General features: G+C 45.4%; 1 protein-coding gene across 1 annotated transcript in view; it reads right to left on the bottom strand.

Annotated features, from left to right (window-relative positions):
- Positions 1-27,011, bottom strand: part of LOC126162716 (leucine-rich repeat-containing G-protein coupled receptor 5-like) — a 381,094-nt gene that overhangs the window by 58,780 nt on the left and 295,303 nt on the right. The window contains exons 2-4 of the mRNA XM_049919375.1: positions 26,411-26,747; positions 6,676-6,837; positions 1,037-1,213 (exon numbers count right to left, since the gene is read on the bottom strand). Of these exons, the coding sequence (XP_049775332.1) occupies positions 1,037-1,213; positions 6,676-6,837; positions 26,411-26,747 (676 nt within the window). The remainder of the gene's footprint in view (positions 1-1,036; positions 1,214-6,675; positions 6,838-26,410; positions 26,748-27,011) is intronic.

The following is a 27,011-nucleotide window of genomic DNA, read 5'->3' as shown; positions in this document are numbered from 1 at the left end:
AGTGGGGAAAGGCACAGAAGGGTGATAAAAAAGGACTTGGGGGGGGGGGACAAGGGAGGTAGGGTGAGGTTAGGTGGGGAGAAAACAGGATGGAAGGGGGGGGGAAGAGGGAGCCCAGGGAAAGGACAAAGGAGGGGGGGCTGAGGATCAGAGTTTATAGGAGAGATAAATGGAGATAGGGCATCATCCGTGAGGGGGAGTTGATGGGAGCCATCTTCGGAAAGGAGATGAAGGGTGTAGAGATGGAGGGTAGGGGGGACACAACAGTGAAGGCGTGGCAGGGGGTGGGGACAGGAGAGGAGAGGAGCAACCAGGGGGTGAGGAGGATCAAGGCGGCGGGAGGTGTAGAGTATGCGGAGATGTTTGAGGAATAGGAGCAGATGGGGGAAAAGAATGAGGTCATAGAGGATCCGCGTGGGGGACAGGGGGCGTATACAGAAGGCAAGGCGGAGTGCATGACGCTCAAGGATCTGGAGGGACTTATAGAATTTGGGGGGGAGGGGCGTGATATACAGTATGGAGGGTCCCCTTGTAAGCTAAAGGGAGCTCACAATAATTCTGGAATCAATTCCTGACTGAGTTTAATGGCTACAAAATTATGCCTCTGGAAGTTGCTGCTTTTGTCCGAAAGAATGGACACCACACATTCATATAATCGATTCGCCTAGATGGACAATGAATCGGCAACCTTCAGTGCAGATGCACATTTACGTTCGACCTCCAGCGGGAATCGAATTAGCGAGCATGGAGTACATTGACAGGGACTGCAGGTAGATAGCGCTAGTTGGGAATGTCATTCAGCCGGCGAGAGGCCGGGATGGTCCGCATATTTGCGACAAACACTGTGCCTGGGTGGGACAGCGGTTAACGCAACTGCCTAGTAGAAGGAGATCCTGGGTTCGAGCCGCTGATTTCGCATAAAGACCCGATGCAGCTGGTATCATTAGTTCCTCTCCTACCCCCTCCTTTCTTCCCCCTCCACCTTCAATTTACATAACTTGCTGTTGAAACAAGATGGCGGCTCGTGTCGCGTTACCTGTCCGATCTGCGGGTTGTCTGCGAGGTAGACGATGTGCAGCATGGGCATCTCGGAGAAGGTGTCGTCCGGCAGGCTGCGCAGGCCGCACTTGCTGATGTCGATGACGCCGAGCGTGGGCGCGCTGAAGAACGGGCCCGACGCCGGCAGCATCAGCGGGTTCTCGCTCAGGCTCACCTGCGAACACCACCACCAGTTAACGCTGCGCTGGAGGGCGCGCGGCGTAACCACAGTCAAATGGCGCTTGTACACGATCAAACTGGATTGTTAAATTCGCTCCGGCGGATTTGTCAAACAAGCCCGTACAAGATTCAACGAGCCTGTTAATTTCACCTAACTTGTGAAGCAGACACTGTTCATATATGCTGTATTTTTACACTAGTTGGAATGGTTGATGATGATGAGGTCCCATACTCCGACGCGCGTAGGGGACGATGCGGGAGACCCGCACCGCTGTACTAGGCAAGGTCCTAGTGGAGGTGGTTTGCCATTGCCTTCCTCCGACCGTGATGGAGATGAATGATGAATAGTTACAAATACAAATAAGGCACTTCTAGCAATGAGTCTAGCACTGTGTTAAAAGAAGAAGAAAACAAGACGCCGGTCCAGGCAATAGTTTAAAACGAGAGAAGTATGCACATGAGAACTTGTTAAAGGAAATGTTACACTCGGAAAGTTATGATTATATCAACTTTCTCCGAATGGGAAGTGAAACTTTTAATGACTTATTGATAGTTACTTAGTTAATTCGCACTCACACTATAAAGGAGGACACCAGTATGCGAAAATTTATTTCCTTCTACTTGGTCCTGCAATGACAGTTTACAAAACGTGGGAACCTACATGTTTGAATGTTTACGCCATCTGACTGTACAAATTTCTTTATTTTATATTACTATCGTCAGTTCGGCCTTAATTCATTATCAAGTACAACAATGTTGGATATAACCAGACATTTTTAAGTGAAGTCATAGTCAACATCTACTGAACTTAGTGTTCCGGCAATATCTACGTACATAATCACAAAAATGTGTAGTAGACAGGTAGCAAACATGTTTCCAGCCATAGAACAACTGAAACACATAATAAACATCAATAAAATCGTTATATGCGCAGTGAACAAGGTCTCAAAATATGCTATGGAAGTCACTGGTTGACAACCACGGAACAACTGAGCCACAGAATGAATATCAATACAGTCGTTACATGTGCAATGAAAATTGTCTGAAAAGATGTTGTCCGCCGCTCGTGGTCTCGCGGTAGCGTTCTCGCTTCCCGAGCACGGGGTCCCGGGTTCGATTCCCGGCGGGGTCAGGGATTTTCACCTGCCTCGAGATGACTGGGTGTTTGTGTTGTCCTCATCATTTCATCATCATCCAGGAAAGTGGCGAAATTGAACTGAGCAAAGATTGGATAATTGTACGGGCGCTGATAACCACGCCGTTGAGCGCCCCACAAACCAAACATCATCATCATCATCATCTGAAAAGATGTTATGGGGGTTACTTGTCATCCAGTTGGAAAACATGTTTACTAACTGTCTGCCATAATTTTTTCTGATTTTGTACTTATCTTCACGCTGGGACACCCAGTTCAATAGATCTTGATGATCACTTCACTTGATAAGGTCTGACTATGCCCAACACTGCTGTATTTGATAATGGCCTAAGGCCGAAGTCATGATATAAATATAAAATAAAGACGTTTGCACGGTCGAGTGGCGGAAATATCATTTAAACTTTATTACATGACCGTGACCCAAAAATATGAGAAAATTATCATACAGCCTGCATCGTCCTCTCCCGTTTGTACTCGTATGTTGGCCATAGAATACTGGTTTTCTTCTTAACTTCTTCCTGTGTAATTTACCTTGGGAAAGAGGTGACACCTATACTATTTTGGTAATAGCCAGTGACATTTTGTTTATATCCTTTACCATAGTTTCCACAGTCGAGGAAATTCACGATCCTTTTTTCTTTTCTTTATTGATTTTAAATTCCCCCCGAAGGGGGCGGGCTGGCAGCAGCTTAGTACACTGCTCTACAGCCTACAGACTTCGTTTTTAAAAACAGAAGAAGAAAAGAAACAAGAAAAACAGGCGATAAAACGGTGACTGAAAGTGTAAATTGGCGGAAAATGCGGAAAGTTAAAACAGAAAGCAAAAGGAGTTGGCAATGTTAATAAAAGACACAGGAATCAGACAAGTAACATAGTACACACACAATTAAAAAACATGGCGACAGTCTGGTTTCCATTCGCAAGAGATAAAAAGCACACCCAGCGACAGTATGATGGCTGTTCGCAACACTTCCCAAAAAACACAACACGGAACACTCACTGTAAAACATTCACTGTTAAACACTGCACGAAAATGGCGGCACAAAGATGACACTCCCGAGCCAAAGGCAGATGGGGGGGGGGGGACCTGGAGGAGGGGGAAGAACAAGGAGGGAGGAAGGAAAAAACGAAAAGGGGGGAGACCAAGGAGGGAGAGGACTCATAAAGGGGGAGAGGGGCAGGGCAGACACGAGAGGGAATGAGAGGAGGCAGAGGAGGGAAATTCAAAAGGACTCGGGGGAGAGAAGGGGGCAGAGAGAGGGGAGGTGGGGAAAAAAGAGGATGGAAGGGGGGGAGAGGGAGCCTGGGAAAGGAGGGGTGAGGATCAGAGTTGATAGGAGGGATAAATGGAGGGAGAGAGGGCATCATCCAGGAGGGGAAGTTGATGGAAGCCACCTTGGGAAAGGAGATGAAGGGTGTAGAGATGGAGGGTATGGGGGACACAACAGTGAAGACGTGGCAGGGGGCGGGGATGGGAGAGGAGAGGAGCAACCAGGGGGTGAGAGGGATCAAGGCGGCAGGAGGTGTAGAGGATGCGGATATGTTTGAGGAATAGGAGCAGATGGGGGTCGGGAAGCGTATATGGAAGGCGAGGCGGAGTGCATGACGCTCAAGGATCTGGAGGGACTTATAGAATTTGGGGGGACAGATATCCAGGCAGGGCTGGCATAACAGAGGATGGGATGGATTAAGGATTTGTAGGTGTGGAGGATGGTAGAGGGGTGCAACCCACATGTCCGGCCAGGGAAGAGTTTGAGGAGTCGGAGGCGGTTGTGGGCTTTGGATTGGATGGAGCGGAGATGAGGGATCCAGGTGAGGTGACGGTCAATGGTGAGGCCAAGGTAGGTAAGGGTGGGGGTGAGGCGGACAGGACGGGCGCAGACAGTAAGGGAGAAATCCAGGAGCCGGAAGGAGCGAGTGGTACGACCTACGATGATTGTCTGGGTCTTGGAAGGATTGATTTTCAGGAGCCACTGGTTACACCATGCAGCAAAAAGGTCAAGGTGATTCTGGAGAAGGCGTTGGGACCGTTGGAGGGTAGGAGCGAGGGCGAGGAATGCGTGTCATCAGCATATTGCAAGAGGTGTACTGGAGGGGGGGTTGGGGCATATCTGCTGTGTACAGGAGGTAGAGGAGAGGGGAGAGGACAGAGCCCTGGGGCACACCTGCAGAGGGGTAGAGGGTGTGGGAATTGGCATTATGGGTGGTAACATAGGAGGGGCGGTGGGAGAGGAAGGAGGCTATCAGACGGATGTAGTTGATAGGAAGGGCGTAGGTTTGGAGTTTAAACAGGAGACCGGGATGCCAGACATGGTCGTAGGCCTGTTCGAGGTCAAGGGAGACAAAAATGGTGGAGCGACGGGAGTTAAGCTGGAGGGAGAGGAGATGAGTGAGGCGGAGGAGTTAGTCATCAGCAGAGAAGGAAGGTCGAAAGCCACATTGGGTGTTGGGGAGGAGGTGGTTTTGGCGGAGGTGCTGATGGATGCGCCGGGAAATGATGGATTCCAAGAGCTTGCTGAACACCGATGTGAGACAGATAGGACGATAGGAAGAGGCATCAGATGGAGGCTTGTTGGGTTTTGAGAACATCAGGATACGGGAGGTTTTCCACAGTGGCAAGGATGACATTGTAGAGGGTGGCAAGGACTGAAAGGAAGGAGGGAGGGCAGTGTTTGAGGTGGCAGTAGGTAATGCAGTCGTGGCCGGGAGCGGTGTTGCGTTTAGTGCGAAGTGTGAGGCTGATGTCCTGTGTAGTGATGGGAGTGTTAAGTTCAGATGGTGGTGTGTGGCCCAAGTACTGGAAGCTAGGAGCAAGGGGAGGAACAGAGGTATTCGTACGGTCCATGACGTCAGGAAAGAGCGAATAATCAAAGTGGGGATCATCTGGGATGGAAAAAACATCAGAGAGGTGAGAGGCAAAGTGGTTGGCCTTACTGAGGTTGTCAGGAAAGGGACGGTCGTCAAGGAGGAGAGGGTACTGGGGGGTGGGACGGTTCCCAGTAAGGCGGTGGAAAGCAGACCAATACTTGGAAGAGTTTATGGGGAGCGTGGTGTTGAGTTGTGTGTATGTCTGGCGCCAGGCACGGCGTTTCTTCGCAGTAAGCAGGTTGCGGATGTGTCGTTGCAATTGACGGTGGCGGGTAAGAGTATCCCGGTCACGAGTGCCGAGAAAAGAGTGATAGAGGTGGCGGGACTCTCGAAGGAGAAGGACGGCCTATGGAGGCAGGGCGGGGCGGTGAGGGTGGATGGCTTTAGTGGGGATATGGGTGGCGACGGCGTCAGACAAGGTCTGCTGCAGGAAGGCAGCAGTGCGAGAAATGTCATCAGGAGATTGGAGGGTAAGGTCGTGGCCGTCAACCTGGGCGTGAATGGAGTCCCGGTAGGCATCCCTTCACGATACACTGAGCTAAGTTGCAATAAAAGTCTTTTTCACTAAATGTATGTGGCGAAACATTAACATAAACATCGTCCTCCATCTTGGTCTATGTTTGACAAACACGTCGAAGAGCGCCATACGCAGTGAAATATTTGACAAGCCTAGTAAAGTTGGACAACTCGTTTGATCATGTACGGGGACATTATACATACAGTCGTGACAAGTTAGTGCTGGGACAATTATTACCATCTTACTGTTGGGGCGACAGTAGCGCCCCAAGCGGTGAAAAAGCCGGCCGCCTCTTAACGTTAAATGCACCGTAAGAAATATGTTTGTTTTCAATTTTTTACGTAATTTACAAAACACTTATTATTTTTTGTGCGCAGAGTGTTGGTAGAATATCAAAAGACACAAACGAACATAAAACAAATGTGAACACTGCCACAAGCGCGAATATAATTCTCTTTTCCCCACACGTGCTTAGGGAACAATTGCAAGAGGTTTAAATTTATTTGCACTTCACTTACACAAGACGACTCTCCCTCGGCAGGTCCCACCTGGCAGTTTTATTCTTCATTGTGTGTGCTCCAAGTGGGTTTAAAATGTGTTGTTCCGGAGTGTTTTTAATACTGTGGCCAACTTTTAACCTGTGCGTGTGACTTCAGTGTCTTTTTTGTGCTCTACGAATCGCAACTGTGTTCTTTACCTTTATGTCGACTTTGTTACTTGACCCCCATGAACGTCGTCATTTCAGTGCATTTTTACCTCCATTATCTCCCCTTACTCTGTTTTATGTCCCCCTTATTTATCGCCTTTATGTGCCCATATGGGGCAGGGGAATGAAATCACAATAAAGAAAAAAAAAAAAAAAAACACAAGACGTCCGTCACGGGTACGGAAGGAACTATGAGAGATAAGTACTCACGTATTCTATCTCCGGACAGTCGTCGAAGAGCTGTGGCGGCACCCTCTGGATCTTATTGCGGTCCAACGCGATGCTGGTCAGGCTGTGCAGGCCCTTCAAGGCGTCCTCGTCTATGGTGTGGATGGCGTTGTCTCGCAGGTCCAGCTCTCGCAAGTCCGACACCTACGGCACAGGAGGTCCAACTGTCAGGCGGGTTGCAGTCAGTCAACTCATGCAAACACTTGGATGAAACAATTTGTGGTCCTATGAAACGGGATGATCACATAGGCCTGGTCGTAAGCAAAGCAGGTGGCAGGCCACGTTCATTGGTCGGATTCTGGGAAAATGCAGTCAATCTACAAAAGCAGATTGCTTAGAGAACTACCGTGCGACCCACCCTAGAACACCACTCAAGTGTATGGGATCCATCCTATTAGTGGATACTGAAGGTACACAAAGAAGGGGGAAGTGTATGGTGACAGGTTTGTTTGATCCACGAGAAAGTGACACCGAGCCGCTGAAAAACAACTGGCAGACACTATTCTGTGAAAGCCTACTTGAAAAGTTTTGAGAACCAACATTAACTGAGGAATCTGGGAACGTACTACAGTCCCCCATGTATCGCTCCCGTAGGGACCGCAGAGGCAATGTTAGACTGATTACAACGTGCACAGAGTCACTGAAGCAGTGTTTCTTCCCGCGCTCCTTACGCGAATGAAAAGTCAAGAAGTCCTAATAAATGGAACGATGGGAAGTACTATGTGCCTGCCATACACTTCAAAGTGGTTTGTAGAGAATATACCAGGTGTCTCTCCTATGGCTCGTCTGGCTTCTTTTTACTGGTGTTTTGGCACATACTTGCAATTTCGTTGTCGCAACGAATAGAAGGCGTCGGCCCAAACAAATTCTGCTCATCATGTCTTTCATATGACGCCCAGCGTCAACCGGATGGTTCGGTCTGTTCCTCGTTTCAAACAAAATGATCTTTAAATCAGAATTTTATATGCGCAATCGACGAAGCGCTACCAGAGTAGGATAGTGCGATATTCTTTTTACCGATATACACACGTGCTCATAAATTAAGAATAATGTTGATACATGCTGAAACAACGCTTTGGTGGTCGAATTGCGGGTTTAAATCATCTCGGGGTATGACCATGCGGTGCGTTTGACCTGCAGTCGTCGCACGGTGGCGCTGACAGCAGTCCACATACGCACAGGTGTGTTGGTGCGTGTCAGAGTACGGTGCAGCGAGTAAGTGCGCAGGCGTTTTCAGACGTGCTAATGGTGACTGTGTGTAGCAAATGGCTCAAAGAACACATATTGATGACGTTATGAGGGGTAGGATATTATGGCGAGTGGAGGCTGGTCAAACACAGCAGGTCGTAGCACGGGCCCTCCGTGTGCCACAAAGTGTGATCTCAAGATTATGGCAACGATTCCAGCAGACAGGAAACCTGTCCAGGCGCTACAGTACGGGACGTCCACTGTGTACAACACCACAAGAAGACCGATATCTCACTATCAGTGCTCGCAGATGGCCACGGAGTAGTGCAGGTAGCCTTGCTCGGGACCTAATCGCAGCCACTGGAACAGTTGTCTCCAGACAAACAATCTACAGACGACTGAACAGACATGATTTGTTCGCCCGGAGACCTGCAAGGTGCATTCCACTGACCCCTGGTCACAGGAGAGCCCATAAAGCCTGGTGTCAAGAACACAGTACATGGTCATTGGAACAGTGGTCCCAGGTTATGTTCACGGACGAGTCCAGGTATAGTCTGAACAGTGATTCTCTCCGGGTTTTCATCTGGCGTGAACCAGGAACCAGATACCATCCCCTTAATGTCCTTGAAAGGGACCTGTATGGAGGTCGTGGTTTGATGGTGTGGGGTGGGATTATGGTTGGTGCACGTACGCCCTGCGTGTCTTTGACAGAGGAGCTGTAACAGGTCAGGTGTATCGGGATGTCATTTTGCACCAGTATGTCCGCCTTTTCAGGGGTGCAGTGGGTCCCACCTTCCTTCTGATGGATGATAACACACGGCCCCACCGAGCTGCCATCGTGGAGGAGTACCTTAAAACAGAAGATATCAGGCGAATGGAGTGGACTGCCTGTTCTCCAGACCTAAACACCATCGAGCACGTCTGGGATGCTTTCGGTCGACGTATCGCTGCACGTCTCGAGCCCCTACGACACTTCAGGAGCTCCGACAGGCTTTGGTGCAGGAATGGGAGGCTATACCCCAGCAGCTGCTCGACCGCCTGATTCAGAGTACGCTAGCCCGTTGTGCGGCCTGTGTACGTGTGCATGGTGATCATATCCCATATTGCTGTCGGCGTACATGCGCAGGAAACAGTGGCGTTTTGTAGCAGATGTGTTTCGGGACGTTTTTCTAAACTTATTACCAATACCGTGGACTTACAGATCTGTGTCGTGTGTGTTCCCTACGTGCCTATGTTATTAGCGCCAGTTTTGTGTAGTTCCACGTTGGGTGGCACCACATTCTGCAATTATCCTTAATTTATGAGCATGAGTGTACATTAACAGGAACAGTAAAACACGACGAATAATCAGTACTCTAGCAGTGACTGAACAGCAGGCTCCTGCATGGCGGTGGCAGTCAGCGCGGGCCAGGGCAGTGCTGTTGCTACTGGAGTACTGCTTATTCTTCGTATTTTACTGGCCCTGTTAACATACATCGGTAAAACCAACATCAGACTAGCCTACTCTGACAGCGTCCTGTCGAATGGGCACGTAAAATTCAGATTTAAAAATCATTTTGTTTGTAATGGGAATAAACCGACGCTTTCCATTGACGCCGGGCGTCGCATAAAAGACCTGATGAGCAGTATTTATTTGAGCTCATTCCAACTGCACGTTGCAAAAACACCACAGAAAATGCTCCTGACCACTCTTTGGGGGGATATCCGTATGCAGATTTAGAGAGAGAGAAAGAGAGAGAGAGAGAGAGAGAGAGAGTGGCCGGGAGGGTATAGAGACAAGGATAATTCAGATGTCTATGATAAGTTTGAAGCCCAGCAAACACACAAGAAGAAAGCCTTGCGAGAGTAGTTTTTGGACTGAAAAGCCAGAAGTGAGAGGGTGAGAAAGTGACATCCTGTGGGGCGTCCTCTTACTCGACCAAGAGGATCAATACGTCCTGTAATTGGTTCCTCATCGTAGGGGCAGGGCGTTGTAGAGTTGGAAGAAGGGGCAAAGGATGATATGGTTTGAAGTCCGTTCGAGAACCACAGATTGGACGAAGATGAGGGAAGGAAATCTAACATGTACTTGTCAAAGAAACAATCACTTTAATTGCGCGAAGTGATTCTGGGAAACCACTCAAAATCTAAATATTTATCTTCTGGTAGTTTTCATAGTAGGGGAAGGAGCGAGGGACGCCAGCCACTAAGATTTCCACGGTGGTAAATAAATACTATTAATTCACTTTTTATTTGTGTACTAAATAGCTTTATTTACTTCTTTCCAGTTTACGATATTGGAGTGCCAGTGTCGTTAAGAAGAAAGATGCACTGCGGCGCCTACAGCCGACTACTGCATGCATGTCCGAAGGAACACTGCATCGTTCCTCTTTACAAAACAGCCACAGCAATATCGTATTTATCCAACGATACCAGGCAGCGATTTTCAATTAAAATGCCCTCCGCTGTACGTGAACTACATGTGTGTACAGCTTGTGACGCAGGACCGGCGATATACAGAAGTCTGGGACTGGCCGTGAGTCCAAAGTGGTTAAGGCGACTGGTCACCTACAGCGAGTAATCAGGGTTTGAGTAACGGTACGACACAAATTTGACTGTCGTCATTCCATTATACAGCTGATGCTAGTCGATATTAGCAACTGCGAATACATTTTATGCCTTTCCGATATAGTTGCTATCGATTTTGAAGCCATAAGACTCAAAATTCAGATGTAAAATGTTGGCTATCAGAACTGCAGTATCATGAAGGCGAGGTTCAACAAACTTCTAATCGACGCGAAATGTACTACATGCTTCGATATACTAATGATTAACGTTTCCGCACAGCAACACAAGTGAGTACGAGTAACATCAGTGAGTTTTTGCTTAAGAAACCGCATTATAATGCTGTTTGTTTGTGAGAAGACTGTGTTACGGCTCTTGTAAGAAGGAGAAACATATTGGAATTCCGAGAGCGGGAAGATCGTGGCCAATCGGGGTTGTGGCTTATCGTTCCGCGATGTTGCTGTTTGCGCTAATTGCGATCCCACGATTTTCACGCAAATATGGAACTGTTGGATTCAGGGCGACCGTAATCAACTCAGCGCAGGATCCAAACGGCCCCACGCTGCTAGCGCCAGAGAGGATAAATGTGTGGTTTCTTGGCTGTGTTGGGCTGTACAACCACATCATGTACCTTGATTCAGGAGTTGCAGAGCCTCAGCAAAGCTCTTCGTGTTTAGGGGGAATACCAAGTGGGCTGAGATGTGAATGAGAATTTGGATTGTGGAGCGAGGCATGTCGGAGTAGTCCGTGCAGTTGTGCAAAGCCACTGTTCAAATGGCTCTGAGCACTATGGGACTCAACTGCTGTGGTCATAAGTCCCCTAGAACTTAGAACTACTTAAACCTAACTAACCTAAGGACAGCACACAACACCCAGCCATCACGAGGCAGAGAAAATCCCTGACCCCGCCGGGAATCGAACCCGGGAACCCGGGCGTGGAAAGCTACTGTGCCTGGGTTCCTTAGCGGTTAGCGCATCTGCCTAGTGAGCAGAAGACCTAGGTTCAAATCCCGGCCTCAGCACAAATTTTCATTGAGAAAATTTGCTTGTTTACAGAAAGACACTGGAACAGCGTAACAACATCTGGAGCAACACGTACTGGCAGCATGGCAAGCATTGTTGCGATTTCCTTGGATCGGGTACCAGAGAGTGGTGCAGTGACTGTATAGCGCCCAACGACACAACTGGACACAGGGTTGGCACCACGTCATCTTTTCTGATGACTTCCAGTTCTGCATATTGCATAACCCTAGATGTATTTGACTGCGGAGGCTCCGAGGAGACCGAATGTTCCCAGATTGCATTCGTCATCGTCATACATGCCCAGTACCTGGAGTGATGGTATGGCGAGTCTTTGACTACACAGCGCAATCACTGTAACGCTTGCGGCTCTTGTCATCAAAAGTGTCTTACGCTTTTATAAAAGGCAATAGACGTCAGGTAAAATAAATTACTGGTATTTGCGACCAATGCTTGCACATGGTGCTACATGTTGGTGACCTCCTTTTAGCTGACATGGAATCACGAGAGCGTGCTATACCCCGATTGGCTACGGGGATACGGCTAGTTTGCCAAAACATATAACTTCAACATTATTTACTAATTAAATAATATTTTGAATAAGAAATTGAAAAACGCTGAATTGTCTCTTTTCAATCAACTTATTAGCATGTACTTATTAAAATAATGTAAGTATAACTTTTGTAGGAAAATGAAACATATCAACAGCAGAATTGCTTCGTCCATTGTCGTCTTGTCATTAACAATACCCCAAAAACTGATCTGCACTGACAGTGGCTGAGACAGGGTCTGGTCATCTTACAGTCAGCATGCGTGGTTGCGTTTTGGCGCGAGTCTGCAACGGTGCAGAGTTTTTGTTTATTAGTGTTTTACTGATCACTGTGTATGAAACATATTCTTATATCATATTTAGATTATCTTGCATGTGATTCACAGATCCTTGATCATTGTGAGCACATAACTTTGTAATCCAGGTTTCGTTATTTTAATCAATACCAATGTCCTGACAAAAAAAAAAAGCCACTGCCATTCTTATAAAACTTCGACTACCTCACTTAATAGGCTGCCTTAGCCTGAATATCCAAGTCACGTATGGTAGCAAGCCATTTCAGACAGAAGGGCCTGATCAAGAATCGATGCTACGACAATAATGCGCGGGGCCAAATTACTTGCAGTGAAGACGCCATATTAGTGCAACTTTCAGAACAGCGTTAACATCCAATTGCGACCCCCACACTGACTGCAGTCTCATCAAAAATTAGATCAGTAGTGTGCACACAGTGGTAACTTTTGTAGCGGTAGTTTTTGCTTTCTTTTCTAATATAAACCATCGTTTCACCTCCTCTTCGCATTCATTTCTCTATTCGTTTCTGACGTGTTAACACTAGAACAGCCGAATTTTTCGAATCCCATTAAACCCCCGTCGGGACAAAAATGTCCCATATTTAGTTCTTGCATCTACAGCTTGTTCTTAGACCTTTTCTGGCGAGGATGAGTCTTTCTGTAACAAATATCTAGTCTAATGATGTGTTATTTTGTTTTCAGTCTAAACATTAATTAAGGTGATGCTAAATACTTTCAATTTATTTTAAAATATTTTAATGTAACAAAATAAAAATTGAATATTTCCTTAATTCTTATCCAGTTTCAGGCAGTTATGAAACTACTTGAAAATTGTTCGTGACATTATGAAAAAAATCTTGTACTGTTGTAGAAATACATTGAAGTCAAAAAGCTTTCGGTAAAACATGATTTTTTTTTCGACCAGCAAGCATGAACACACAATGTACAGTCACTATGTCACAATATTCTATCGTAGGCTTACACTTTGATACATATTATCTAAAGGTTAACATTACAGTCTGTGTAAGTAAATACGTTACTTTCATATGCCTACAGGTAATCGTTGCCTGTAGACTGATTGAATATGCACAAACGTATGAACCTGTAATAACACAGCTCTTGCAAGCTGATATAAAGAAAATGAAACAAATGAAAAAAGTTCATACAGTGATTAAAACAATGTGACGAAGGAATAGAAATAAAAATTACACGTAAACCAATTAACTGAATAAAAAGTGGTCAAAGTCATTTCCATAAAGGTTTAAAAATAAATAAAATTTACTGCACCTCACGCAATTCGAACCCACAATCTCTTGCATTTGAACACTACGCAACTGGACTACATAATCTGTCTTTTTGACGTTATTCAGCATAACGCAAAATTCCGAAACATTTTTTCGTAGCTTACTCGTAAACAAGGGCTCACCAGGGGGTATCGCTACAAGGTGTGATACCTGCTATCTTAATCTACGTCACCATATATTTGGTTTCAAAAAGTCGATCCCACCGCTGCGGACCTCTCCTTGTTAGTTTATTCAAAGGTAGAAAAATGTCACGTCGTCAGTGTTAGGTAATTACTATTCTTTCTCGAAAACTACAGAACTGAAAACTTTGATTTTCATTTCATAATGAACTAGGCTACCCTAAAATAATTAGATGAAAGAGAGGGGTTAAAATTTTGCTATGGGGTAAAAATGTCCGTTGGCGGTTCTAGCGTAAAGGCCGATGGGTGTGCCCAGTCTTCGAGGTCTCCGTGACGCTTTGTTTCGACTAGGTAACTCAAGACCGCGTATTTCCCGTGCTGTCCTGACCTACCTCGATACAAAGAGTGTTCAGATGTTATCCCGGTCAGTATGTTCTCCACATCTCTCACCCACTGAAACCATCTTGTCATTGGTTGCCGAGGTACTGGCTCGCCATCTCTCAACAGCCACAATTATCGATGATCTTTGGTACAGAGTTGAAGCAGTATCGAATGACGTGCCCACATGCGCCATCCAAGCTCAGTTCGACTCGATACCAAGCCGAGTTAGAGCCGTTGTTGCTGCCAGAGGTACAGTTCTGCCTACTGTTGCACTCTCTAAACTGCCACATCAACTACAAATATACGCACCAATAAGTGAAATTTTCGTTATTTGCTATATTTTATGACGCTGAAATGTTAATGGACTGCAGTGTATATTACCTTAAGGTGTTTTAGTTCTTACAGATGGATGGAAGTGTTTTTCCTCACGTTCAGATGATATGCATTATGTTTATAAATTAGTTATACAAAAGTAACATTTAAGTGTAAAAAGGGCAAATAACTTACAGGAATTTTTGATACAGCACTGAATGCAGTATATCTGCAAGTTTTATTCCCGCCTAACACTCCGACGTTTACGCTAGGTGGCATGCGATAATGAATTACTGCAGCAGTCATCATCGAGTTGTATATTGACGCATAGCGTGAGCAGTGTTGTTAAAGGTTTCATGAATCCAATTCCACTATTACAGTCTATAGACAATTCAGGACTAAATATCGGAAGCCATCACCTCAAAGACAAACTGCAAACTATTATTAAGTGGTATACAATCGTTTTACAGAAACAGGTGCGAATCGAGGCTTCTGTTCTTGGGGGGAGGAGCGTCCCAGTTTGTTACGGTCTTTCTATCCCCCCCCACCCCCACTCCAAAAAAATTTGTCTCGTGTCTCCAGCCGGGTAAGGGTTGGTCGGCAGTCTCTCACGCAGCAGTTGAACAAATTCGGCAGTCTTACATTTGCAGTCCACGTAAATCAATAAGACGTGTCAGTTTAGAATTGAATATGCTTAATGTTACAGTGCCTGTCATTCAAACCCTACAAAATGGAACTGTTGCGAGCTCTAAGAGAAAATGCCAAAGAAAAGCGAGCTGAGTTTTGTATATCAATTAAAAAAAACAGACTGGCGATGATTTTTGTAATAAAATCGTGTTCAGTGACAAATCACCTTCCATACCTGCGATAGAGTCAGTCGGCAGAATTTTCGGATATGGAATGAGCAGAAACCACGTTATGCAATCGAACGTGTATGGGACTCACCTAATGTAAATGTTCTTGCGCTGTAGGCTGTAATTAGATCTACGGACCATTCTATTTTTGCCGACTCAATTGTAACTGGCACATCGTACCTGGACATCCTTGAACATTATCAAATACCTCAACTGCAACGGGATATGGGCACATAATTTATTTTACAGCATGTTGACGCCACCACATTTTTGTTGTTGTGGTCTTCAGTCCAGAGACTGGTTTGATGCAGCTCTCCATGCTACTCTATCCTGTGCAAGCTTCTTCATCTCTCAGTACCTACTGCAACCTACATCCTTCTGAATCTGCTTAGTGTATTCACTCTTGGTCTCCCTCTACAATTTTTACCCTCCGCGCTGCCCTCCAATACTAAATTGGTGATCCCTTGATGCCTCAGAACATATCCTACCAAACGATCCCTTCTTCTAGTCAAGTTGTGCCACAAATTTCTCTTCTACCCAATTCTATTCAATTCCTCCTCATTGATCTACCCATCTACTCTTCAGCATTCTTCTGTAGCACCACATTTCGAAAGATTCTATTCTCTTCTTGTCCAAGCCGGCCGCGGTGGCCGAGAGCGGTTCTAGGCGCTTCAGTCCGGAACCGCGCGACTGCTATGGTCGCAGGTTCGAATCCTGCTTCGGGCAAGGATGTGTGTGATGTCCTTAGGTTAGTTAGCTTTAAGTAGTTCTAAGTTCTAGGGGACTGATGACCTCCGATGTTAAGTCCCATAGTGCTTCGAGCCATTCGATTCTTCTTGTCCAAACTATTTGTCGTCCATGTTTCAGTTCCATACCTGGCTACACTCCATACAAATAATTTCAGAAATGAGTTCCTGACACTTAAATCTATACTCGATGTTAACAAATTTCTCTTCTTCAGAAACGCTTTCCTTGCCATTGCCAGTCAACATTTTATATCTTATCTACTTCGACCATCATTACTTATTTTGCTCCCCAAATAGCAAAACTCCTTTACTACTTCAAGTGTCTCATTTCCTAATCTAATTCCCTCAGCATCATCCGAGTTAACTCGACTACATTCCATCATCCTCGTTTTTCTTTTGTTAATGTTCATCTTATATCCTCCTTTCAAGACACTGTCCATTCCATTCAACTGCTCTTCCAGGTCCTTTGCTGCCTCTGACACAATTACAATGTCATGGGTGAACCTCAAAGTTTTTATTTCTTCTCCATGTATTTTAATTCCTACTCTAAATTTTTCTTTTGTTTCCTTTACTGCTTGCTCAATATACAGATTGAATAACATCGGGGATAGGCCTCAACCCTGTCTCACTCCCTTCCGAACAACTGCTTCCCTTTCATGCCCCTCGACTCTTATAACTGCCATCTGGTTTCTGTACTAATTGTAAATAGCCTTTCGCTCCCTGTATTTTACCCCTGCCACCTTCATTATTATGCGACACATTATTATCGTGATATTGACGCGTATTTCCATAGGAATGTGTTGAGTTGGATAAGACGTGGAGGACAATGTCCTACCCACAACGATCACCTGATTTAACCCCAATGGACTTCTGTGTATGGGGTTACATTAAAGACAGAGTGTTTGTTCCTCCGCTCCCAGGAAACGTCGACGAGCTGAGACAACAGATAACGCAAGCAGTTGCCACCATACATTGGAAGACTTACTTCACAGTACTTGGCATGAAACTGATTACAGATGAGATATTTTTCGTGTTAGAAAAGGCAGCAACATTTAACATTTGTAAATAAAAGTTGAAGATATACTGCATTCGATGCTGTATCAAACATTTCTCTTAGTTATTTACCCGTATCATAATTAAATGTTACTTTTGTATAACTAATTTATAAACACCGCGTACTTGCGCATATATTGTATATCGACTGCCACATTATGTTCCTGAAGATGCAGTCTTGTGGCCTCGGAATTTGTTGCAATTACAATGGAAACCACTAAATGTATATGTTTGTATACTGAAATAAACAGGAAAGAAATAGTAGGCCTGTTTATTTTCAGCTATGTAGATTTGGGCATTAAAAATTTTATATATTTTATTGTTACAACTATTAAAATTCTAGGAGTCTCTTGTGCCTCAAAAGGAGGCTGGAGACAAGAGACAAGTTTTTTTTGGGAGGGGGGGCACAGAAAGACCATAACAAACTGGGACGCTCCTCCCCCCAAGAACAGAAGCCTCGATTCGCACCTGCGCATTGCGGAAGCGATCTGTACTTTCAGCAAGACGATGCGCCACACATCGAACCCGAATAGCATCACACTGGCTTGAGAAAAACTTCATCGGCGTTACTGTGCTTGCGCGGTTTTTCCAGATTAACTTGTAACCATCCTATAGAGCAATTCTGGGATGCCATCGAGCGATGTTTTCGCGCCTTGACCTTGCCTTGCCAATCTCCGTGGGTTGTGGTGCTGTTTGAGCAACAACGGATGAGGATGACTCCTTTCTAAGAATATGTGTAATATTGAAATAAATAATTACGAAGAAGCAAATAAAATGGCGAGTTAAATCAATCCTTCGGATTCGCTACAGTATTTCATCACAATATTTAATATTGTACCCCAATTTTCTTACATCCAGATTCGTAGTGCAGCAACACAGGTTTAGCATATCTGTCTATAGAAACTGAAAAATCCATCAAAAACGTAAATGTCATGTAGAGTGATAAGCGCCACGGTAACTTAAAGTAAGCCAGAAATGTTACAATGTGATGTTTAGATAACAGGTAAAGTGGAAGAGTTGGTACTGAGAGTCAATAGGATAGGTACCGCAATTTTGCGCTGATAACTGGAGTTAGTTACGGAACCCTGTCGAGTGGACGTGAACGGAAACTGCCTTTTCAGAAAATGTTACCGCTATGGGTCCTAGTTTTAGATACAATTACAAAGCCAAAGTTCCTGGGATAAATGCAAAAGATGTCTTTTAAATTGTGAACTGAATGAAAAGAACATTTTAATCAACTTTTGGCAATGCAATTCTTACACTATTCATAACTACATTGTGCGTATCTACTATATCCTTGACAGAAACACACAGTTTCGTTGTCCTGCCTGTAACACGAGACTGCGTTAATTGTCACCTTACGCATAGGCAACCAAGGACACCGCCAAGTTGGTACGGATGCCTGACACGTAGGTGTGACGCAGATTCATGCATACTGATTCTTTTTTGGTAATGGCTTACAGTACGTGCGTGCAACCGAGCGAGGTGGCGCGGTAGCTAGCACACTGGACTTGCATTCGGGAGGACGACGATTCAATCCCGCGTCCGGCCATCCTGGTTTAGGTTTTCCGTGGTTTCCCTAATTCGCTCGACGCAAATGCCGGGATGGTTCCTTTGAAAGGGCCCGGGCGACTTCCTTCCCCTCCTTCCTAGTCCGATGAGGCTGATGATCTCGCTGTCTGGTCTCCTCCCCAAAACAATCCAACCCCAACCCAACGTACGAGCAGCCTTGTACAAAAATAACTTTGATCTGTGCCTTTGATTGATACGCTTATCACAAAACATACGTCAGCGTTATAGGACTCGATAAGCGCTCTCGGCCACATAGTGAAAGATGTAGACACAGATATTCCTTCCAGAAGGGCAAACTGTAAATGTCGATTCCAAATGCAAAGTGTTATATCCATGTTTTAGTAATGGCAGTAGACAGAACAAACAAGCATTTTTTCTAAGAAAAGGCTCGTTGCTATTGTACGACAACACACGTTGTCATATCGCTGGCAGGACAAACGAGACACAGAAAAATTTTCAAGCAGCAACTCCTCGAAAATCATCCTTCTAAACCCGATGTAGCCCAAAAGATTGTCATGTGTACGGTTCTCTTACCGTTTTTTTTTTCCCGCGATTCAGCTGCAGAGCTATTTGTCATCGGGATCGTCCAACCTATTGTCGAGCCCTGCAGTCAACATTCCAACGATGCTTTCACCTTTCAGGGCGATAATACGAGGGCTGTCCAGAAAGTAAATTCCGATCAGTCGCGAAATGGCAACCGCAGTCAAAACCAGAAAGTTTTATTTGCAACAGTTAGGTACACCTTCCACCTACTTCTCTACATAGTCGCAGCTCCAGCTTCGAGTTTTGTCGTAGTGTTGTAACAACTTTCCATTATCCTCGTCATAGAAACCAGCCGCCTGTGCTTTCGGCCAGTTATCTGCAGTGGTCTGCCGCTCGTTGTCTGTGGAAAAAAAATTGTCTTCATAGCCAGCGGTTCTTGTGAGCAGAGATGAGACTCAGGGGGAGCCAATTACGAACTGCATTGTGGATGATTCAAATAAGTACCCCGCTCCCACAATTATAATCGGTGGTGACTTTAATCTGCCCTCGATATGCTGGAAAAATTATATGTTTTAAGCCGGCGGCAGGCATAAAACGTCATTCGAAATTGTACTGAATGCTTTCTCAGAAAATTATTTTGAACAATTAGTTCATGAGCGCACTCGAAGCGTAAATGGTTGCGAAAGCATACTTGACCTTTTGGCAACAAATAATCCTGGGCAAATAGTGAGTATTGTGACGAATACAGGGATTAGCGACCACAAGGCAGTTGCTGCTAGGCTGAATACCGTAACACCTACAACCATCAAAAAGAAACGCATAGTATATCTATTTAAAAAAGCTGATAAAAATGCTCTTAACGCCTTTTTAAGAGATACTTTTCACTCCTTCCGATCTGATCATGTAAGTGTAGAAAAGTTGTGGAATGTTTTCAAAGAGGTAGTATCGACAGCAATTGAGAGATATATATATACCACATAAATTAAGAAGTGATGGCACTGATCCCCCATGGTACACAAAACGGGTCAGATCGTTGTTGCAGAAGCAACGAAAAAAGCATGCCAAATTTAAAAGAAAGCAAAATCCCCAAGATTGGCAAAGTTTTGCAGAAGTTCGAAATACGGCGCGTACTTCAATGCGAGATGCCTTTAATAATTTCCACGACGAAATTCTGTCTCGAAATCTGGCAGAAAACCCAAAGAGATTCTGGTCATACATAAAGCACACCAGTGGCAGGATGCAATCAATACCTTCACTGCGCGATAACAACGGTGAAGTCACTGATGATAGTGCCACTAAAGCAGAGTTATTAAACACGGTTTTCCGAAACTCCTTCACCAAAGAAGACGAAGTAAATATTCCTGAATTCCAATCAAGAACAACTGTCAAGATGAGAAACATAGAAGTAGATATCCTCGGAGTAACGAAGCAGCTTAAATCACTTAATAAAGGCAAGGCCTCCGATCCAGATTGAATACCAGTCAGGTTCCTCTCAGAGTATGCTGATGAAATAGCTCCATATTTAGCAATTATATACAACCACTCGCTCACAGAAAGAGCCGTACCTAAAGACTGGAAAATTGCTCAAGTCACACCAATACCCTAAAAGGGAAGTAGGAGTAATCCGCTGAATTACAGGCCTATATCACTAACGTCGATTTGCAGTAGGGTTTTGGAACATATACTGTATTCGAACATTATGAAGTATCTCGAAGAAAACGATTTATTGACACATAGCCAGGACGGTTTCAGAAAATATCGTTCTTGTGAAACACAACTAGCTCTATATACTCATGAAGTAATAAGTGGTATCGACAGGGGATGTCAAATTGATTCCATATTTTTAGATTTCCAGAAGGCTTTCGACTCCGTTCCTCACAAGCATCTTCTAACCTGGATTCGTGATTTCCTGTCAGAAAGGTCACAGTAAGTAGTAATAGATGGAAAGTCATCGAGTAAAACAGAAGTAATATCCGGCGTTCCCCAAGGAAGTTTTATAGGCCCTATATTGTTCCTGATCTATATTAACGACATAGAGGAGAATCTGAGTAGCCGTCTTAGATTATTTGCAGATGATGCTGTCATTTAGCGTCTTGTAAAGTCATCAGATGATCAAAACGACTTGCAAAATGATTTAAATAAGACATCTGTATGGTACAAAAAGTGGCAATTGACCTTGAATAAGGAAAAGTGTGAGGTTATTCACATGAGTACTAAAAGAAATCAGCTAAATTTCGATTACGCGATAAGTCACACAAAGCTGAAGTCTGTAAATTCAACTAAATACTTAGGGATTACAATTACAAATAACCTAAATTGGAACGATAACATAGATAATATTGTGGGTAGAGCAAACCAAAGATTGCGATTCATAGGCAGAACACTTAGAAGATGCAACAGGTCTACTAAAGAGGCTGCTTACATCACGTTTGTCCGCCCTATTCTGGAGTATTGCTATGCGGTGTGGGATCTGCATCAGATGGGATTGACGGATGACATCGGAAAAGTACAAAGAGGGGCAGCTCGTTATTATCGCGACATAGGGGAGATAGTGCCACAGACATGATACGTGAACTGAAATGGCAATCATTAAAACAAAGGCGTTTTTCGTTGCGACGGGATCTACTCATGAAATTTCAGTCACCAGTTTTCTCCTCCGATTGCGAAAACATTCTGTTGGCACCCACCTACGTAGGGAGAAATGATCATCACGATAAAATAAGAGAAATCAGGGCTCGCACAGCAAAATTTATGTGCTCGTTTTTTCCGCGCGCCATTTGAGAGTGGAACGGTAGAGAGACAGCTTGAAGGTGGTTCATTGCCAGGCACTTTATTGTGAATAGCAGAGTAATCACGTAGATGTAGATATAGATGATCAAACACTTCTCATCGGAACCGCTGCAGGAGCGTCTTCATTGCCCCTGCAGTGTGCGATCGAGAATTAGCATGGAGAAGGAATTGCTCGACAGTTGTGTCATGTGGGCTGCATGACACAGGCGAAATCTCTAACCTGACCCTCATACTTGGCGGGAGACGCTATTCCCTACGCATCTTTACGTGATCACTGTTCACTCAAAACTGAAAAGAGCGACGCGACACGATCGTCGGGTATGCTAGAGATACTGCTCAACAGATCTGTGCAAAGCTTTACCGGATTTTCCCAGTGGTTTGGATTTCGCGACCGATCGGAACTTACTTTCTGGACAACCCTCGTATACAAGAGGTGGACGAAAATGTGCAAACATCAAAACCAGAACGCATTACTATGCCCAGTATAATGCAAGAAACCCTTTCGCGTTCAAAACAGCTTCCAGTCGTCTCGCAATGGATAAATAAGGTCGTGTGTGGTTTTCTTCCTGCAAAATTGTGGAAAGTTCCAGTAAAGATGATGGAAGGCGATAGCGACCATGCACTCTGCTCTCCAAAATACACCAATAGGGTCAGTAATACTGAGACTGGGTGACTACGGTGGCCAGCAGAAATGCGATAATTCATCCTCGTACTCGCGAAACCAGTCCTGGACAATACGAGCTGTGTGAACGGGGAGACCGTCGTCTTGGAACACAGCATCACCGTTGCGGAACAAATACTGTACCATGGAATGGACCTGAGCGGTCAGAATGATCACACAGTACTTGGCAGTAATGTGACCTTGCAGAGTACCTAAGAGGCACATTGAAAACCACAATATGGCTGTCGAAATCACCAGCGGACCCACATGTTTCAGTCTTGGGACGTAAACTCGGCCAGAAGTTGGAAGCAGTGTGCAACCAAACTGATGCGACCAAATAACATTCCTTCATAGCTCCACAGTTCCAGGTTTTACGGCTTCGGCATCACTCTCTCCTATTACGGGCATTTCCATAAATGATGAATAGTTTTGAAATTCCGGCTCACCCTGAAACTGTAAAATATAAACTTTCACGATCTGAAATGTCACAATTAATAAAATATTCCTGGTTATTACGCCGTGGTCGAATGGATTTCACTTAAAAACCCGATCTTTCGTCCCTATCTGCGGAGGACATTTTCAAGGGGGATCGTAGCTTTGTCGAATATCCATTTCACACTCTGGCTCGCTACTGAGCTACTCAGATGGGGACGAAAGGTCGGGTCTTAAACTGAAATCCATTCAACAACGGTATAATAGTCCGGAATATTTTATTAACTGTGTCACCCTACAGTTCTCTCCTTTTGTTGTTTTGGCGCTGACAGGATTCAGTTCTGCAGTGACTTTTGCAGCTTCTGCCCTCTTATATTCGTCACAGTCCTCTTCAATGACGGTCTGTCATAATCACCCAACAAACACTTTCGTCCGCGTTGTGACTCAGCGGACTCCCTGCATACGGTATACTCGTAAATCTCCGATACTGTGCCTCTTGAAGTACCAAACACTTCGCCTACCTTTGCTACAGAAGCAGTCGGCATACAAGCACCAACAGTTTGCCTACTTTCGAATTGACTTGGCTCCGACGCAAGGCACCCACAGCTAACCAGAAAACGACTGAGAGTTGAAACGTATTGAGGACATTGCATAGATGCCGTTCGTAGTCAAATAGACTCGGCTAGCATCTGCACTTATTTTCAAGCACGAGTTTCTCGCGGTGCTTCCATATTTTTGTCCGACCCCTGTACAAGTATACAGTGCCCACCTGATGGACACCTTATTGCAGGAGATGGGAATGAAGTGAATGGAATCTGCTGACATGAAACCGACTGAGCATGCTTTTGGAACTAGTTGAAACTCGAAGTGCATTGTCACAAGAACCGTACTCAAACACAATGGCCTGGGAATGAATTCTTTTCTCTTGCGATGCCACTGAAGACTGACGATTGAGGATACGTATAAAGCGAATTGTCCTCTTTCAATGTGGGGAGAGGGGAGGGTGATCTGACGACACTTGTAAACGTAGGCAATGCAAAGACCGATAAAAGGACAGCTTCCTCCTCACCCTCATATCCAATGACAGCACTCACCATGGTATACAGGGTGATCCATTGATCGTGACCGGGCCAAATATCTCACGAAATAAGCGTCAAACGAAAAAACTACAAAGAACGGAACTCGTCTAGCTTGAAGGGGGAAACAAAATGGCGCTATGGTTGGCCCGCTAGATGGCCCTGCCATAGGTCAAACGGATATCAACTGCGTTTTTTAAAAATAGGAACCCCCATTTTTATTACATATTCGTGTAGTACGTAAAGGAATATGAATGTTTTAGTTGGACCACTTTTCTCGCTTTGTGATAGATAGCGCTGTAATAGTCACAAACATATGGTTCACAATTTTAAACGAACATTAGGTAACAGGTAGGTTTTTTAATTTAAAATACAGAACGTAGGTACGTTTGAACATTTTATTTCGGTTTTTGCAATGTGATACATGTACCTTTGTGAACTTATCATTTCTTAGAATGCATGCTGTTACAGCGTGATTACCTGTAAATACCACATTAATGCAATAAATGCTCAAAATGATGTCCGTCAACATCAGTGCGTTTGGCAATACGCGTAACAACATTAATTTCAACAGCGAGTAGCTTGCCTTCCGTAATGTTCGTACACCCATTGACAATGCACTGAGGTATGTTGTCAGGCGTTGTCGGTGGATCACGATAGCAAATATCCTTCAACTTTCCCCACAGAAAGAAATCCGAGGACGTCAGATCCGGTGAACGTGCGGGCCATGGTATGGTGCTTCGACGACCAGTCCACCTGTCATGAAATATGCTATTCGATACCGCTTCAACCGCACGCGAGCTATGTGCCGGGCATCCATCAGGTTGAAAGAACATCGCCATTCTGTCATGCAGTGAAACATCTTGTAGTAACATCAGTAGAACATTACCTAGGAAATCAGCATACATTGCACCATTTAGACTGCAATCGATAAAATGGGGGCCAATTATCCTTCCTCCCATAATGCCGACGCTACATTAACCAGCCAAGGTCGCTGATGTTCCACTTGTCGCAGCCATCGTGGATTTTCTGTTGCCCAATAGTGAATATTATGTCGGTTTACTTTACCGCTGTTGGTGAATGACGCTTCGTCGCTAAATAGAACGCATGCAAAAAATCTGTCATCGTCCCGTAATTTCTCTCGTGGCCAGTGGCAGAAGTGTACACGACGTTCAAAGTCATCGCCATTCAATTCCTGGTGCATAGAAATATGGTACGGGTGCAATCGATGTTGATGTAGCATTCTCAGCAACGACGTTTTTGAGATTGCCGATTCTCGCGCAGTTTGTCCGCTACTGATGTGCGGATTAGCCGCGACAGCAGCTAAAACACCTACTTGGGCATCATGGTTTGTTGGAGGTCGTGGTTGACGTTTGACATGGGGCTGAACACTTCCTGTTTCCTTAAATAACGTAACTATCCGGCGAACGGTCCGGACAATTGGATGATGTCGTCCAGGAAACCGAGCAGCATACATAGCACACACCCGTTGGGCATTTTGATCACAATAGCCATACATCAACACGATATCGACCTTTTCCGCAATTGGTAAACGGTTCATTTTAACACGGGTAATGTATCACAAAGCAAATACCGTCCGCACTGGCGGTATGATACGTGATACCACGTACTTATACGTTTGTGACTATTACAGCGCCATTTGTCACAAAGCGAAAAAAGTGGTCAAACTAAAACATTCATATTCCTTTATGTACTACACGAATATGTAATAAAAATGGGGGTTCCTATTTAAAAAAAAAACGCAGTTGATATCCGTTTGAGCTATGGCAGCGCCATATAGCGGGCCAACCATAGCGCCATCTGGTTTCCCCCTTCAAGCTAGGCGAGTTTCGTTCTTTGTAGTTTTTTTGGTTTGGTGCTTATTTCGTGAGATATTTGGCCCGGTCACTATCAATAGAGCACCGTGTATAAGCAACCAAACTAGTGCTCATTCAGCAGTTATCAATACACCCTGAGGAAGGCGTATTGCAATAGTCGCTGAAACGTCGGAATTTTATAGTTGACACTGCGGCCTCAAGCCCAGACGAATTTTATTGACTGTGACAACGGCCGCGGAAGCCTACGTTTACATCGACTGTTCAAATGGCTCTGAGCACTATGGGACTCAACATCTTAGGTCATAAGTCCCCTAGAACTTAGAACTACTTAAACCTAACTAACCTAAGGACATCACACACACCCATGCCCGAGGCAGGATTCGAACCTGCGACCCTAGCAGTCCCGCGGTTCCGGACTGCAGCGCCAGAACCGCTAGACCACCGCGGCCGGCCCTTACATCGACTGTGATGACACTTGTTCGTCACACGACACTAAGTTACCTGCATGTCGGCGGCGAATCCGTGCGGGCCGAGCTCCGTGATGTTGTTGTGGGAGAGCAGCAGCGCGTACACCTCGTAGAAGACGGGCCCCGGCAGCGCGGTGAGCGCGGTGGCGGTGCAGTTCATGACGACCTGGCGCACGAACAGCATCAGGCCGAAGACGGCCGTCAGCTGGACGGGCGCGCAGCTGCACGGCTCGGGGCAGCCCTGGTCCAGCGGCGGCACGCGCGCCCGCGAGCCCAGCCCGAAGCGCGCCTCCACGGCCGGCTGCCGCGGCACCGCCCCCGCCGCCCCCAGCAGCAGCGCCAGCCACAGCGCCCGGCCGCCTCGCTCCATCCTGCGGCACACACCACACCTGCTGTTCACTACCGGCAGTGTTCTCTATCTCTTATTAGAAGAGATATCTTATACACTAACAGGAAGTGGACAAAAATACGCTACTGGCCATTAAAATTGCTACACCACGAATATGACGCGCTACAGACGCGGAATTTAACCGACAGGAACAAGATGCTGTGATATGCAAATGATTAGCTTTTCAGAGCATTCGCACAAGGCTGGCGCCGGTGGCGACACCTACAACGTGCTGACATGAGGAAAG

This window comes from Schistocerca cancellata, chromosome 2 (assembly GCF_023864275.1).
Source record: "Schistocerca cancellata isolate TAMUIC-IGC-003103 chromosome 2, iqSchCanc2.1, whole genome shotgun sequence".
Lineage (NCBI taxonomy): Eukaryota > Metazoa > Arthropoda > Insecta > Orthoptera > Acrididae > Schistocerca > Schistocerca cancellata.
This window is presented reverse-complemented; position numbering and strand designations above follow the sequence as displayed.